The sequence below is a fragment of the Hippocampus guttulatus genome, chromosome 1 (genome assembly GCF_054856545.1).
Source record: "Hippocampus guttulatus isolate MCC_2025c chromosome 1, RoL_Hgut_1.0, whole genome shotgun sequence".
Classification (NCBI taxonomy): domain Eukaryota; kingdom Metazoa; phylum Chordata; class Actinopteri; order Syngnathiformes; family Syngnathidae; genus Hippocampus; species Hippocampus guttulatus.
The window spans coordinates 21,307,250-21,323,494 of record NC_141261.1 but is presented as its reverse complement, the minus strand read 5'-3'; the positions used below and the strand labels follow the sequence as shown (position 1 = coordinate 21,323,494).

General features: G+C 45.5%; 1 protein-coding gene across 14 annotated transcripts in view; it reads left to right on the top strand.

Annotated features, from left to right (window-relative positions):
- The window catches only part of LOC147210943 (membrane-associated guanylate kinase, WW and PDZ domain-containing protein 1-like), an 82,041-nt gene extending 66,029 nt beyond the window's left edge, over positions 1-16,012 (top strand). For 13 of the 14 annotated variants that reach the window (XM_086118891.1, XM_086118882.1, XM_086118840.1 and 10 more), the window contains 10 exons: positions 9-264; positions 1,892-1,983; positions 3,764-3,959; positions 5,144-5,446; positions 7,665-7,868; positions 8,760-8,847; positions 8,934-8,988; positions 9,877-10,020; positions 10,095-10,233; positions 12,452-16,012. In XM_086118891.1, the coding sequence (XP_085975017.1) occupies positions 9-264; positions 1,892-1,983; positions 3,764-3,959; positions 5,144-5,446; positions 7,665-7,868; positions 8,760-8,847; positions 8,934-8,988; positions 9,877-10,020; positions 10,095-10,233; positions 12,452-13,551 (2,577 nt within the window). In that variant the 3' untranslated portion in view covers positions 13,552-16,012. Of the gene's footprint in view, positions 1-8; positions 265-1,891; positions 1,984-3,763; positions 3,960-5,143; positions 5,447-7,664; positions 7,869-8,759; positions 8,848-8,933; positions 8,989-9,876; positions 10,021-10,094; positions 10,234-11,649; positions 11,742-12,451 lie in introns of all 14 variants that reach the window. The other variant, XM_086118915.1, reaches the window with a different exon arrangement.
- Positions 16,013-16,245: the final 233 nt, after the last annotated feature.

The window sequence follows — 16,245 nt, the reverse complement described above, 5'->3', positions numbered from 1 at the left end:
GCATTCAGCACCAGTTAGAAAGGAAGGACAGCCAGAGCAGCTCCCAGCACAGCGTGTGCAGCCATCGCAGCACACACGCGGACTCTCCCAGCCACCCGCCCTCTGCAATGCCCGGTGAGGCTGTGGTGCCCACTCCCGCTGCCCCCAACCAGCCGCTGCCGGGCTTGCCCCCTCAGGACCCCCCAGATGGCACCCTCACCCTCCAGAAGAAGCCGGATCCCTTTAAGATCTGGGCTCAGTCAAGGAGCATGTACGAGAGCAGACGTGAGTAGCACAGAGTGTAAATTGTAAATATTTATGCGACTTAAACGCAATATTAAAGATGGATGTGTGATCCATTGCAGAGTGCGCGAATCACACAGGCACTTGTGTGAACACTCTTGGGGGGTTGTGCACGTGTATGTGTGTCCTATGCACTGCTATTGAGATGACGTGCACATCGGTGATGTGCACAAATGTTTCACAACAACGAAGATCAGCCTAGGAGAAAGGAATACACACATTTGCAACTGCGGGACACCAAAATAAATGTGCGTGCGGTGAGACGAATACTACGCTATTCTGCATGATCAATATATGGTCATTTATGAGCTTGAGGTCCATTTTGGGATTGCAGAGCCAGAGACAAAGGTCCTCGCCTTCACCGTTTTTAGCCTCATTGGTTCTGTGATTAGTAATCTCCCATCCACCTCCATTTGATACGATCGCATTATTCACTCAGCACCTCATCCATCACAGCCTTGCCGCGTTATCTCGTTGCCAGCAGATGTGAGCTCTCCATCGTGTAGTGCAGGGGTAGTGAATAATCATGGCTGCTTGTGGAATCTAGGACTGCTGCTGATTAAATATTAACTGGGCCCAGAAAGGCCTGCTTTAAGCTGCGGCTGATTAGGATACAGTATGTGTTTGATAACCCGGGGAGGAGATCCAGAGTCACATGGTGAGGATGAGAAACACGCCAGAACAAGAAAGAGTCAAAAGATTGTCAAAGAGGCCTTATTCTGTCTTGTGTTCATAGTATTCAAACTGAAGTATGACTCTAGTTTGAAGAGAATTTAGAATTTCCCCTCAAAAAAAAAAAAAAAATATCCTGTAGATGTGAGAAAACGGTGAGAATGACAAATGTGTTCTTACAGGGGAAAAAAGTTTGGGATTTTTGATGGAGCACAACTGCATTCAAAGACAAAAGGCAGTCCCGAACCACTTTTTTGTCATTGTTTGACATTATGGTCTGATCCGTCGAGCTTCAAGACCCGATGATGATTGTCTGTGAGTTAGGAACTCTTTGAACAGCAGCCTCTGCCGTTCAACTTACTGAACCTTGAGTCCAAGGTCATCGAAAGGTTCATCGCGATCTGCAGTATTCCGATTCATTCTGAGCAACAGAACAGAGCCAGTCGCTTCACCCACACGGACATGATGCGGCAGCAACGCAGACAACAGGAAATCGTCCTCCTATAGACTGAGCAGACTGACGCCGAATCCCAAATGCGCCCTCCTTCCCTCACTCTGCTCTGTGGTCAGTGGAGCCTTACGATCTGCCCTCGTATGGAAATTGTGATTAGCGATCTGTCAGAGTGCACATCTGCGACTGCGAATGTGACAAGGTCACGGCCAGTGAGTTTGCATCCTCATTTGTGGGCTCTTGCTCAATGAGGCGAGGAGCAGCTGTTGATCCTGCCCGCCCCTCAATCCAAAGCAGACAGGCTTTGTTGATCAATAATTGCACAAACGACCATGGATGTGCGTTAATTAAACAAAATGGGTGTCAGACGCTATCAATTGCGGCTAAATGCGCTCCGTGATTACTGTAAAGGCTAATCCGTCAGTGGAGGATGTCGCACACGTCTTTTGGTCACATTTTCACAATTGCTTTCTCTTTGTATTTTAGTGCCAGATTGCCAGGAGCAGGACATTTTCCTTTGGCGAAAGGATACAGGCTTCGGTTTCCGTATTCTTGGGGGAAATGAGCCCGGGGAGCCTGTAAGTATCCATTTACTTTTGAGTCTGGTACATTCACTGGTTAGCTCAAATTGGAGGTGCGCAAAGTCCAGTTTTGTCTTTTTGTTGATGCCAGAGGGAGTGCTTGGGTGCTTGTTTCCATCAAAATGACGGAAGCACACACGTGCTCCAAGGAGGCTGCAAAGTACATGGTTGGAAATGTATCAAACTCATTTCAAATCAGAGGATGCTCAAGGTTTGCGTCTTTCCAATAAGAGACGATTCAATCCATATCGCGATACGATTCAAGGACGGTTCCATGTGCAACGATTCAATTTGGTTCAATTCAAAACGGTACGGCTCAGTTTGAGATGCTACGATGCAATGACTTTCTTGTTTTTATTTTTGAACGTCAGTCCTGTAAATGTAGCGTTTCCTTCAAACACATCTCTCTGATTAAAACAAAAAAAAAAAAAAAAACATTCAATACATATCTGGATCTATTCTGCTTGAACAATGCACTCATGTCGTTAATTGTAAATCAAAACCGTTTTAAATCATTTTTTGTAACACCCCTCAAATATGCACGACGTGAACTCAATCAAGTGTTATGTCACACTTTAAAACCCATTGATTCCCATCAGATTTGTGGGTGTAAATTCTCTCCATTTCTTGGTACGTCTTCTTTGATTCATCATTTAATAAATAGCAGACATTATTTAGGGATGGCTTTTTTTCATTTTGGCATGATTGTCCCCGAGTGCTAGTGTTCCCAATCATGGATACACGTACCCCTCTGGCAGTCCTTGTAAAATGGTGGGGCTGGCCCAACCCCCCCACCCTCGCCCCCCATCCCCGGGGAACGCATGTTACCAGGGACGTACAAAAATTAACTGTAATTGCACATCCACTCCAGTCGGTGGCAGTGGCACTTTTCTTTAGTTATTTCTTTTCAATTTAGGCAAGTTCATGCACTTCAAATCTTTTGTGACAGACAAAAAAAAACGTTATTCTTGGTTGTACATTTATCTACATTTCTTTTTCTTTGTTTGTTTTCTTTAATGTTTGGGATACAATGATAGGCCGAGATATACTTACAACATTTTTTTATAGACAATGATACAATTTATAGTCACCGCTGAGACTTGGGGGGGCACGAAATGTCTTCTTCTTCTTGGCGGTGGCGTAACAGAAAATAATTAAGACACACTGCTGGGGGTATGTAAGCACATTGCAGGGGGTACGTGGAAACATGTAATCATTTATTTCTCAGATCAAAAATCTGTGGCACAGCCGAGCCAGACTCACAGCAAGCACGTGTCAACTGAAACATCTCATTAAAGCTCAGATGACTGATGAATAGAAAGTAAAACTGATGTAGTGGATCCGATTTTTTTTTTCAGTCTTTTCAACTTAAATGTCTGTTTAAAAGGGGGATCATGCATCATAGATCCAGCCAGGTTTATTCTTTATATTGCTTCATATTTTTCACATAATTTTCAAGGCAACATGTTTTTTTTTCTATGCTTTTGGAGAATCATCCACATGTATGAGTGACAGGGGACTCATGGCATGACAAAAAGGCCAAAAAAGGTTGGGGGGGGGGGCTGCCCAAGTGCACAATGCAAGACTTATAATGGACAAAAGAAAATGTCTCAGAGACAAATCCAAACACACCAACTTCTTGTCAAAAGTCTCCACAGAAGAAACTGCCACTTCAAACTTGACGTGGCAGTTTGTTGTTAAAATAGACGTCACAATCCACAGAGTATGCAAAACGTTATGAAGTGCAATTCATCAATGGATCTCCTGATTGTTGCAGATCTACATCGGTCACATAGTAAAGTATGGCGCCGCCGACGAGGATGGACGCCTGCGTTCAGGGGACGAGCTCATCTGCGTGGACGGCACAGCAGTGGTGGGCAAGTCTCACCAGTTGGTGGTGCAGCTGATGCAGCAGGCCGCCAAACAAGGCCATGTCAACCTTACGGTCAGACGGAAGACCCCCGGATACCCAGGTGAGCCTACACTAGTCAGGCTGCCAAATCCTGCAATAGTCTGCGAGTTGTTGACATCCCCTTGAAAAAGGCTTTGTAATTACGCAAAGATGTCACAATATGGTCGCAAAGCATTCGTTGGAGATTTCCATTTACATTGTTACATTGAGTGTCGTCTGAAACAACGCAGACAAAAAATAACAATGTTCAACAGCAAATTTGGAAAAGAGATTGGAAAAAAAGGTCTACTTTTTTCTAAAAAAAAAAAAAAACAAAAAAAATCAGATTTTTTAGATGTATTCCTTCTTTGACCGATGAAAGCACTACAGATTTTGCCAGTGACGTTTCAGGGAAAAAAAACATCCACCTGTTGCTGAACATAACAATAAATATTACGATATATGTGACTTCTTCTTCTCCTTCTCCTTTCGGCTTGTCTCTTTTCGGGGGTTGCCACAGCGAGTCATTAATTTCCATCTTTCCCTGTTCTCTGCATCCTCTACTCTGACTCCAACTACCTGCATGTCTTCCCTCACGGCATCCATGAATCTCCTCGTTGGCCTTCCTCTCTGTCTCCTACCTGGTAGCTCCATCTCTAACATTCTCCTACCAATGTATCCACCGTCCCTCCTCTCTACATGTCCAAACCATCCCAGTCTGGTTCTCCAAACTTTCCTGTCTGAGTTGTCCCTCTGATGACCTCATTTCTGATCCTGTCCATCCTTGTCACTCCTAAGGAGAATCTCAGCATCTTTAACTCAGCCACCTCGAACTCTGCCTCCTGTCTTTTGCCTATTACGAGAGTATGACTATATTACATATATTATTAAAACCTGCTGTGTGAAAAATGAGGGCAGATTCTCAAATCTTTACTTGCATCTCTCATTTTTAAAAAAAATAGTAACCATTTTTTTGACCCGTATAATCAGCAAGGCCTCAACACCATCTATCTAGCATGTTCACAATCATGAACCCATGAGACTGAAAATGAGACCATTTTCAGTGGTCACGTGATTCAACACAAACAAACTGATGTGACATGGGCCAACAATTATGCCCACTAGCACTTACTTGAAACGGTTTACCGGATGTCATTCAACGTATCTTTGGGTATTTACGCAGTAATTAACTGTTGGGAAATACAGGAAATTTTGAACTGTAAATACGGTGTCATGTCTCTTGAGCACTCTTTTCCTCATCACCAGTGTCAAAAGGGGAAGGCGACGTTCCGCCGTCGCCAGCCTCTTCCCACCACAGCAGCACCCAAGCACCCAGCCTGACGGAAGGCAAGCGGACCCCACAAGGAAGCCAGAACTCTCTCAACACGGTCAGCTCGGGCAGCGGGTCCACCAGCGGCATAGGCAGCGGCGGAGGAGGCGGCAGCGGGAGCGCCGTGGTTCCCGCCTCTCTGCAGCCGTACGACGTGGAAATCCAACGTGGAGAAAACGAAGGCTTCGGTTTTGTCATTGTGTCCTCTGTCTCCAGGCCAGATGCGGGCACTACCTTTGGTGAGCGAATGTGAGCTCGTGATGATGCAAATAACTTCAAAAAGGTGTCATAATTTCAATTGATTTTAATCTGCCTTAACTGTTTGGCATCTCTCTGAAAATCATTACTTTTCTCTGTGATTCATCATCCTTATGCACCAGTTACTTCAAAGCTGCGATATTTGGGTCTCTGAGCTATTTTATTTTGATTTTTCCAGAGGCTTGGCTGCTTAATTCAGCAAAGAGGCACCGAGCACATTTGCACCACTGAGTCGTACTCGCCACCAAGTTGCCTTCCCCCGGGAATAGCATGAGGTGGCATTTTGACCGGGGGTTCGCTTAACACCAAGGTCACAAACCTGCTATCGTGAGCTTAGGAATTTAGAAATCACTCCATGAGCAGCGCTCATTCCGACAGGATCAGGCCGGCCGCGGCTTTATCGTAAACATCATCATGGCTGATTCCGACCTCACAGCTGCGTTCACTTAACGGCTGTAAGCGGCAAAATTGCACCTATCAAAAGTTGCTCTGCGAGTGATGAGCTATTGTAGATGTTCTCCTCGAACACGTTTGATATGATTTACCCCCTGAGTAATGGATCCGTGTCCCCAATGTCATGCCAAGGTCTCTTGTATCGCCATAAAGATGATGTAGTGCGACTTGTCTGCAAAACACTTGAATGGGTGTTAGGCGCATTGACTGATCCCACGGGATGATGATGTTACTTACCAAAAAGGCAATGCGCACGTTACATATTGTGACAGCTATGTGTGTGTGTGTGTGTGCGCGCGCGTGTGTGTGCGCGTGCGTGCGTGCGTGTGTGTGTGCGCGCACGTGTGTCCGCGTCAACAAGCCTGTCTTAATACCACCAAAGCCTTTGAGGCTTTCGGTTTTGCTGTGTTCTCACACGGCTGATTCCTGTAAGGAACATTAGGTGAACGAACTTTCATGTGATGCGCTTTAAACATTCCCACTGGAGTTGAGATATCAAAATAACTTTTCTTTTGAAAAACATGAACAAATATGGGCCGGCATGGTCGTCGACTGGTTGTCACCTCCGCTTCTCAGTGCAGAGGTGCAGGGTTGGATTCCGGCTGTGTGAAGTTTGATCTCCCCTTACCTGCGTGGGTCTTCTGCGGGTACTCCGGTTACCTCCCACATTCCAAAACCATGCATGGCAGGAACACTCTAAATTGTCCCTAGGTGTGATCGTGAATGCGAATGGTTGGTCTCTGTGTGCTCCAGCATGCCCGCAACCCTCGTGAGGATCAGCAGATTAGAAAATGGATGGGTGGATGAACAAATATATTTTATGAGGAGTTCTTCCGTCCAGCGAATAAAGGTGAAGCTTTAGGTGATTCAATCACCCGCCTAGCTCGCAACCGGCCCTCACTCCCCCGTCCTCCACCCTCTCTCACCTTGTGACCTGGGTTTGGTGGTGTGTTTAGCAGATGGGTTATTAAATCCTGCATACCTGTCACGTCCCGTGAGGCCTTGTATCTCGTTATCTGGGCAGAGTGACAGGATACAAGTCAGTTTTTTTCAATCGAGACAGAGGAAGGGGAGCGGAGGGCTCTAATCAATTTTGGTGTCATGAAAAAGAATACGAGCTGGATGGAGGATTGTGAGATTAGGGGAAGAAATCAAGGGGTGAGGCGCAGTGAGACAGTCACGATGACAGAAGATCCTCGAGGTCTAGTTGCAGTTTCGGCGCCATGTTGATTGCTGTCACTCAGATCAAGATAATTGCTGTTCTTCTCATGCTTGACCTTTGTACTTTGGCTGCATATGTCACCTGTGGAACCTCCACTTTAGAAATGCGCGCGTTTTTGGGGAGGCACTTGGGAGCCCAAAGCCGACTTCTTTTGGCCTTGGTAAACGGCGATAAATCTTGTGGTCTCATCGATCCTGGGAGGGCCCGTGGCCGTCATGGTGCTATGACGGGAGTATCAGAGTGAAGCATCTGATGGCTTGCACCGCTGCCATTTGCTTGATCGTGCCTTGATTTTAACATCAGACAAAATGCTTCCCTGTCAATCACAAATGTTGCCGTTATATTAATTTGCATGTGAAGGGATTTCAATATGTTGAACTGACCGTGGGTATCGCTAAATTGGGGTGAGATAATTAGGGATGATTAATAGTTTTCCCGTCTCCTCCTTTCCCTTCTCTTTTTCCCTAATCAATATGATCAATCAACCACTTCACACCCAAACGAACGTGTCGTGGACACAAAAGCTGGAAACGCTTGTGTGGCCATGCCCCACAAAATAGGACGCATCATCGAAGGCAGCCCGGCAGACCGCTGCGGTAAGCTGAAAGTCGGCGATCGGATATTGGCCGTCAATAGCTGCTCCATCACCAACAAGTCCCACTCGGACATCGTCAACCTGATCAAGGAAGCCGGAAACACTGTCTCGCTCAGGATCATCCCCGGTGATGGTAAGACTTTGGCTCGAAGCGTCTCGTGGCCGTCTCGGAATGCAGCAGCGCATGACTTATTCATGGTTGGTGGGTTGGAAAGGGCACTCCTGCTTCCCTAAACTGGCAAGAGCACTTTTCATCCCGCCGCGAACGCTGAGATCTCACTATGGGCCTGATTTACTAAAAGCTTTGCGCTTGCAGAAACAGGCAAAAACATGTGGAAGCAGATCGACTAACTGGGTGCAACCAGAAAGGCATCTGCCGAGCGGTCAACAGAAATGATTGCGACATATTTGGAAACACTTTTTTTTTTAGCTTTTGATTGATCTAAGGCAGGGGTGGCCAACCGGTCAGAGGCTCGAGCCACAATTTTTGCTGTGTTACTGCAAAAAGTCCCATCGTACACATGGGCATGCATAAATTGCCCTCGTCCTGTTTTCGTTTTGAGTTTTTGGAACAACTGGCTGTACTTTTCTGCCTGACCTTTCAAAGCGAGCAACTTTTGCTTGCCAAGTTCTGTCCCCTTGGAAATTCCAAGTTGATGTAAGCATGGAATGAACTGAAGTGCCGCTCAAGATTTGTAGCTGTGAAATGCTCTAATGAAGCCCAACATAAATGGCCATTCCGTTCAACAATTGCATGAAAGTAGTACACAATCAGGCCCGATGAGTTCGCCCGGCAGCATCTGTTCAACTTCTCTCCTGGGTGCTTGCGATGTATTTTGCTCTTGGGTTGCCAGTTTGCAAGGATTAAAAAGGAAAATTCATCTTAAATGAGGAAATAATGTCAGCAATTATAGCACAGGCGCATAGCGTCGACATTGGTCACGTTTAATGGGGCTGGTTTCGATGCATTTTAGAAACTCTTTCGTATTGATTCATGACATGTTGTATGTATGATCCTCCCCAGAGTCTTCCAATGCTTCTCTGCTGACCAATGCTGAGAAGATCGCTACTATTACCACCACACACACTCCTCAACAGTCCAAAGAGTCTCGGTCGGTGCACATGCAATATTGATCGAAGAAGCTATTTTTTTCCCGCTTCTACATACTGAACGCTGTGTTCTCGTGTGTTTTTGAAGGAACACTTCCAAGTCGAAAGGAGTTCCTCCTCCTCCACCTACACAAACTGTGCAGGTGAGAATACATACTTCAGTTATCAAGTGTTATATGAGTGCAACAAAAAGTGTATTCTACATATACATAATAATATTTTATATATTGTACATTATACATCATATTACAGTATATATATTGTACCTTAATAATGTTTCACCCAAAAAGACGGCCAACCCCAAAAAAAAAAAATCTGTTTCTGCGCAGCCTGGTAACAAATGGGCTGCGGCTCGGTAGCAGTCCGCAGACCGGTGATTGGGGGCCACGCTTATGGCCCCGGCAGAGTCCATTGAACTTCTTCCGGAGTCGGCATCAGTGCGGGACACTTCCTGCCACTTAATACATTTTTGGTATTCATTCACTAATTCACGAATCCATCTCTTGGAGCAACATACGCAAGCGGGGCCGTTATTAACACACTGCAAAGCTCTCTCTATCTCGCTTGTCTTGTCTGTGGTGAGTGTGGGATGCAGTGGAATCCATGTCGACCGCCTACAAGTTATGCACATCGTATGTACTGTCAACTTTCGTTGCATTTCGGTTTCTTACCTGCATTTTTGTTGACAGCTCAAAAATCTCCACGGTCCTGAATGGCAATCACAGCCTTTCATGTTTGCTTCATCTCCTTCCCCCCACATGGTCTCACAACCACCCCATTTTTTCCATGGTGGCCTGAAACCGGGTTACTTTGGTCGCCAGCAACATAACCGAACGTAACCGAATGATTTGCACCCTGCTCAAACTGTGCCATCATGATTCTATTCATCATTCTTGCATTCACTGGCATTGCAATCACTGACATTAGGCGAGTTTAGCGGGATGATGGTGGATTATTCCTGGGTGTTGATGCTGCGTATTGTGCATTTTATACTTCAGTCTCTTTTTTTTTTTTTTCTTTGTCATTCGCAGGATAATGAGTTCTACTCGGTGGACCTTGAACGCGACAGCAAAGGTTTTGGTTTTAGCCTGAGGGGAGGGCGGGAATACAACATGGACCTTTATGTGTTGAGACTAGCAGAGGACGGAGCTGCTGTCAGGAATGGCAAAATGCGGGTATGAAACGTCTTCAAAGTGAGCCTATCGTTACTCATGTCATTGCTCACAAAGAGAATTTTGCTCTTTTCTAGGTGGGAGACGAAATCTTGGAGATTAATGGCGAGAGCACAAAGAACATGAAGCATTCGCGTGCCATTGAACTGATCAAGAACGGCGGGCGATGGGCACGGCTTGTCCTGAAACGTGGGGATGGATCTGTACCCGAGTATGGTAGGTTTACATTTTTGTATTCTTTGCTCAGGTTGTCGTGCTCCAATATCGAGATCGTAATGGTCACCACAAATTGGAAGCTGTTACCGGTAATTGTGAACCATGTCCTACATGAGTTGGAAGAGAGAGAACTGGGCATCCAAGCTCACGTTTTCATCTGGTGTCTCATTATTTTTGTCATTATTTATACAGCGCACTTCATACACACATTTAAAGGCAAAATAAATATTTAAGGGAGAAGTCTGCACAAACGCTTTCTTGACAATAATATGTTCTATGTTCCTCCACGAGTCTAAACAGGGCATTCTCATCAATATTGCGTTTGTGGAATAAGAGTGAAGCAGGAAAGTCCACCATTTCTTATCCGTGTCAAAGAGCATCCGTTTTGCCACGTTCCGTCGACTGAAAACGACATCACAGTTGCTCGGGGCTCAGGTAACGACCAGTCGTGGCTCTGCTTCAGAAAGCGAGTGAAAGCATAAAGTGGCAAAATGGCCGGCCCCTGAGATGGACAACAACTCATATTCAACCAACGTAATGCCGTGTTTTGACTAATGGTACCACATAGAACTAATGTCAAGATTTTTGGGAGGTTGATTTCCACATTAAAAGCAAACAATAAGACTTTTAAAATTGAGGAGAGTTCAAGACATTTATGAAATAAAATATTGTTTACTAAAATGCCGAAAAGAACGCACGAGCATGATTTTGAAAATGTGATGATAGAAATGCTCGTGAAAAATGCTCATTGAGTCTGCTGATATCAGTCAGAACCCTACTGGGTTTGTTTTCCCTCAGCATCGCTTTAAAGCATTCAGCAACCCAGACGTTCAATGATTTATGGTGTAGCAGCATAATTTTGAAATCTATTCTACTGATTGGGAGTCCGTGTAAAGTCTTTAGGACTAAGCAATACATTCTGATCTCTGTGATCTGGTAAAAACCCGAGCTGCAGCATTCTAAATGCGCTGCAGCTGTTTGATGCTGAAGGAGTCCGGTCAGAAGACTGTGACTCTATTTTTTATTTCTGTACGCGATTTGAGAGAAACTCATTTTTCCCCCCACTGATGTTGATTCAATTATTGTTTAATTAGAAGACTGGGTTGTCAGCAAATCAGCCTCAATGAAGAAATGTTGGCCAGAGAAATTCCTTTCCAAAAGCTGTAGCTTCTCCTGATGGATTGTGCCTGTCCCTCTGTCATTTTTCTCGGGTTTAATGTTGGAATGCACTGTATTTCTCCCCTTCTTTGATACAGTATAAAGTGTTACCGTGCTTTTCGTGGTATACTGTCTCTTGGGATGAAATGTAAAACTGCCTCTTGTCTGTTTTATTTTGTTTTCTCCTCTCCTCTCCTTCTCCCTCTCTCTGTTTCTCTGACCTATCTCTTGTTGCTGGGCTCTTCCTCCTCTCTCCAGCGATGATGGCTCCTCATCTCGCTGTTGGTACAATGAGAAATGACAAGATGGGAGAGCCCTGTTTCTACCTAATGGGCCAAAATCAGACCACGGTTTGTAGCCAGAAGTCTGCCATGATCCAGTCCCCCCCCCCCCCCCCGCCCTCTGGTCATCTTTCTCTTTTGATTCCTTCTCCACCCCTTCATCCGCTCCCCCCGACCTGCATCCTTCTTTGTTTGTACGTGACAAAACGAACAAGCTTTCTGTCTTGTCGTGCCTGAATCCAACTTTCCACATCAGTTTATATACACATGTGTAAAGGAGCAGGACTAACATAATGCCACCAGTCATCAAATGCCGCTGCCATAGCAACCTGGCTAATTTTTCAAAATCCCCCTTGATTTCTCTCTTCTGTGACTTAGTTGGTCCAACGATACACATCACCATATTGTTTTGAATGCTTTCTCAGGCGCCTGCGTTGTCATTGATAACCCCGCCCCACACTTGCCGATGTTCACCTGCTCTTGTTGCTGAAATCACCTCGTGTTTCACCTGCAGCCTTGGAGGCAAAATGTACTGAAGCCACGTGTCACTTCAGTGCAACCTCCAAGTTTATTTGTGAGGAAGATCATTGTGCATCAGTGTGAGCCATAACTGCAAACATGTGCTACATACAACTGAGTATGCATGAGCCGCTTTGAATCCCCGCCCAGTGATTCTGTCACGTCACCACAGTTTAAAGTATGTGCACATAGGATGTCTATCACTCTTTTTAACCATCTTTTGTTGTTGTCGTCGTCGTTGTTGTCGTTCTCTCTTTCAGACGGCAGCAATGACGGGTACCCTCCCACACTCGGGGCACAAAACACTACGGAAGTGAGAACGCTGCCACCCAACAGCCGATATCACACCTCATTGGATTCCAGTTATCCACCAGACCTTCACACAACATCACGCCGGGAGGAGGCTGGGCGTGGGCGAGACAGGAACAGGAACAGGAACAGGGACAGGGCCGGCTCAGATCAGATGGACTACCAAGTCCGACAGTTTAACCCTCACCTTCACCACACCTGGAATAACAATCACCGTCACAGTAACCCCAGACAGCCGTCTCCAGACAACAGTAACGGTGGCAGTGGCAACAAGAAGATCCGAGGGCGCAAGGTCGAAAAGTCTGAGTCCGAAAGTGGCATCTCGAAGCTCCTAAAGACTCTGAGGAAAGACACCGCGGGGAAGAAGGCTGCAGCAGCGCAGAAACTCAGGGGCCAAGGACTCTCAAACAGTAGCTCTACTTTGGACGGGAGGTTTCGCGTGCAGCGCCGTGGCTCCCTCGATCGCTCACCCACGCGAAAGCGCACCTCCTCCCCCGATCGTAGGCGGGCCAAGTCGATGGACCGCAGGGCAGAGCGAGCGCATCGGGATGGCACGCCTGAGAGCGAGTACGACGACGGGGGCTTCCTCGCCGTCACCCCTGAGCGCAAATTCTACGAGAGAAGGCTCCTCAAGGACTCCCGGATGAGCGGGCGAGTCAGGGAAGCCGCCGCCCCCGAGCGCTCCAACAACAAGGGCGTCGATTCCTCCTCCCTTCCCAGGGGCGGCACTTATGAGCGAGCCACCAAGAACGGCAACCCGATAAGACACTCTTCCTCCGAACAATATCGGATCAACGGAACACCAGAGAGACGGTCTCGAGCGGAGCGGGATTCTTCCCCTGACAGCAACTACAGCCGGGACGAGCAGAACTATGCAGCAGCACCCAGGCTCAAAGACTACTACGGCATGATGAAGAACAATGCTGCACACAACAATGCTGCATACAAGAACACAGGCCACAACAATAACACAGTTTGCCAAAGCCCAAAGCAGCTCCCTGAGCCCAAGAGAAAGTTGTACACAGACAGCCCCAAAGACCTCAGCATCTAGAGCGGCGCAAACTCTCCCCTACATACTTTGTGTATCTTCCACTGAAATTGGACCGATGAAGACCCGAAGAGCCAACCGGTTTATTGATTGATTTAACTGGTCCCGATCCCATCCAGAGATTCCTAAAACAGCAGGAGTACAATCCCATCGGCTTACACTGGTTGTTTTGTCATTGTTACGTTGCTCATAACAGGTTGTTGTATTATAATAGAAGTATTGTATGTGCCTGCATATGAAATTGGTGATTTTGCTTTTTTTGTCTGCATTGCTGAATCTCAATGTTTTGCTCCCTCCCACCTACGATGTGAGACAAGCTTCCAGTTGTGCTTTTTTTCAACTTTTTACTTTAATGAACAAATGATAGCACAAATCGCCAATGGCTTACAAGAACTGGGGGGGACCAATGGGTCATGTTCAAAAATGAAGAACTGGAGATAAAGTAGGAGTGCTGAATTTATAAATAATTTATTTCTTTCACGCGTCTGTTTTTATTTAACATGGCACATATCCCGAGTGAGCTTGCTTAAATCCTAAAGATGTCTGTTTGGAAAAGCATGCTTATTGAGTTCTGTGTTCCCAAAACTAAGAAATCAGAATAGGAGGGAAAAATGGTGACACGCCCTAAACAATGAACATTCTAAAGTTTAAAGCCTCCGCAAATGATCCCCGCCACAAGCAAAAATGAGAGAATGGATGAAAAAATGGTATGATCCATTTGCAAGATGCACACGCGAATTAAAGTTGAGCTCAACCACTTTTTTCAAATGAGCGCGTTGCGATGAACCAATCGACATCCAATAGGCTCTGTGACCTCATGCTACGTGTGGTCCTGTCCCTGGCCGCCACCCTCCTAACTCCACACACAAGCAGCTGACGCGCTTCATTGGTGACGTGTGCAGAAGATGCAACGTATTCTTACAAAAAATATGAAAATCAAAGGTAAAAACACCGAACCAAAATTTGCTTCCGTTCTAGCAACATGACTTGGCCAGCATGGGCTATACTAGCCTCCCCCCTGAAGAAAAATACCCCACCTGCCCACAAACGTGGTAGATATTACAAACACTACTTCAAAGTAGCCATTGTATGTTATTTGAATACAATTCCAGAATATAATCACAAACCCCTTCCAGATGAGAACACATGAGTTGATCGTCACTCAAGCATTTACACTTTGACCGAGATCCTGCACAGTTCTCCTCGCACAGGAGACCGCCAATCTGCCGTGCTGAGCCACACTGTCACCCCACTGGAATCTGACTGCTGCTTAAGAACGTGTTTTGTGACTGTTTTTTTCTGTTGTTGTTTCACAGCAAACGCATAGGCTACTGAGAGGCACACTCGTCTGCCACACTGGCTTAGCTTTGACACGAGGGCAAGACTGAAGTCAAGTTCACCCTCTTTCTCAAAAGGAGATGGCAATTCACCAAAAATGAATCCAAACCCGTTCCCGAGAAGGGTACGGCTCTTGGTTTGGCCACCCGGCAGGATGGACCTCTCAAAGATCACTTTGAAAATGATTTTGTACTCTTGGCCGGCGGGCGCACGTGCGTGAGCTGTCGTCAGCTAGCGTCTCATCTGCCGTGTTGTCAACTCGTGATACTGTTTATCACCTTTGCCACAACAAACTTGCAGGAGATCGGAATGCAATGTGCGTGGGTGGTCGACTCTAAAACTTCCACAAGACAGGGCCGCCTCCCATGTTGCCGCCTTGAGTTGACTTTGGTTCCAGGTTAGCAACGTTCGATTATCTGTGGTTCTATTTTTCGGCTAAAATATGATTATATGCTAAAATACATGACCGCCGTTGTCCAATCATGGTACTACAAAAAAAAATAAATAATCTGATGTTCACCTCTTGGCCATCTCCTGGATAGATTTTTCCTATGTGACTATTGGGAACCTGCGGAAGAATTCAAAATGTTGCCTTTTTCATGTACAAAAGAGAAATTTATGATGAGCCTCAGCAATGAGGAATGTGACAGTGTTTTTATCTCTTAGTGGACCTGATGATTTATGGGATCTTTGTGGATTTACTCTGGATCAGGTATGTAAAGACCTTTTCGAATGAAAGACGAATTGGTCAAGCTGTTTGTTCGTTTGAATCTCTCGATGGTTAGCCTGCCTTTGTATTATAAAGCACTTGTATACAGTCTGTGTTCTTCAAGCATTATTTCTTGCAATGTGCTCCAGACTGTGTGTGTTGATAAGAGCAGTAAATGTATATGGGCCGGGGGGTTTTGTTTGTTTGTTTGTTTTATAAATCTATGCATACATAAATATTACATTGTTCATAGCTTTATTTGATCCATCAAGCTATACATAGCATTAGTCGAAGTACAAGTAGATGTTGATTTATCCAGCTTCTTTCCTTGAGATGAATACACTGTATATGTAGCTATCAAAAGAAGTCTGTGAATGCTATTTTTATTATCAAAATAAAGTTTTCCATACAAATTGATAGAGCAATCTTCATACTTTTATTTTGCTAATTTCACACAGTTATCTTTCCGGAGACACCGTTGTTTTGCCAGTCAGAATACCAGGATCTCACTTTTAAGATGCACAGACCTACTTTTCTCCTGAGGACTGACACTTGCTAAATGTGTTTCGGATTTACTCACGTATAACATATTTCATCAGTTTATAAAAACATCCTGTGGAAAGATGAGACACAAGCTGTCAGCCGCCGTC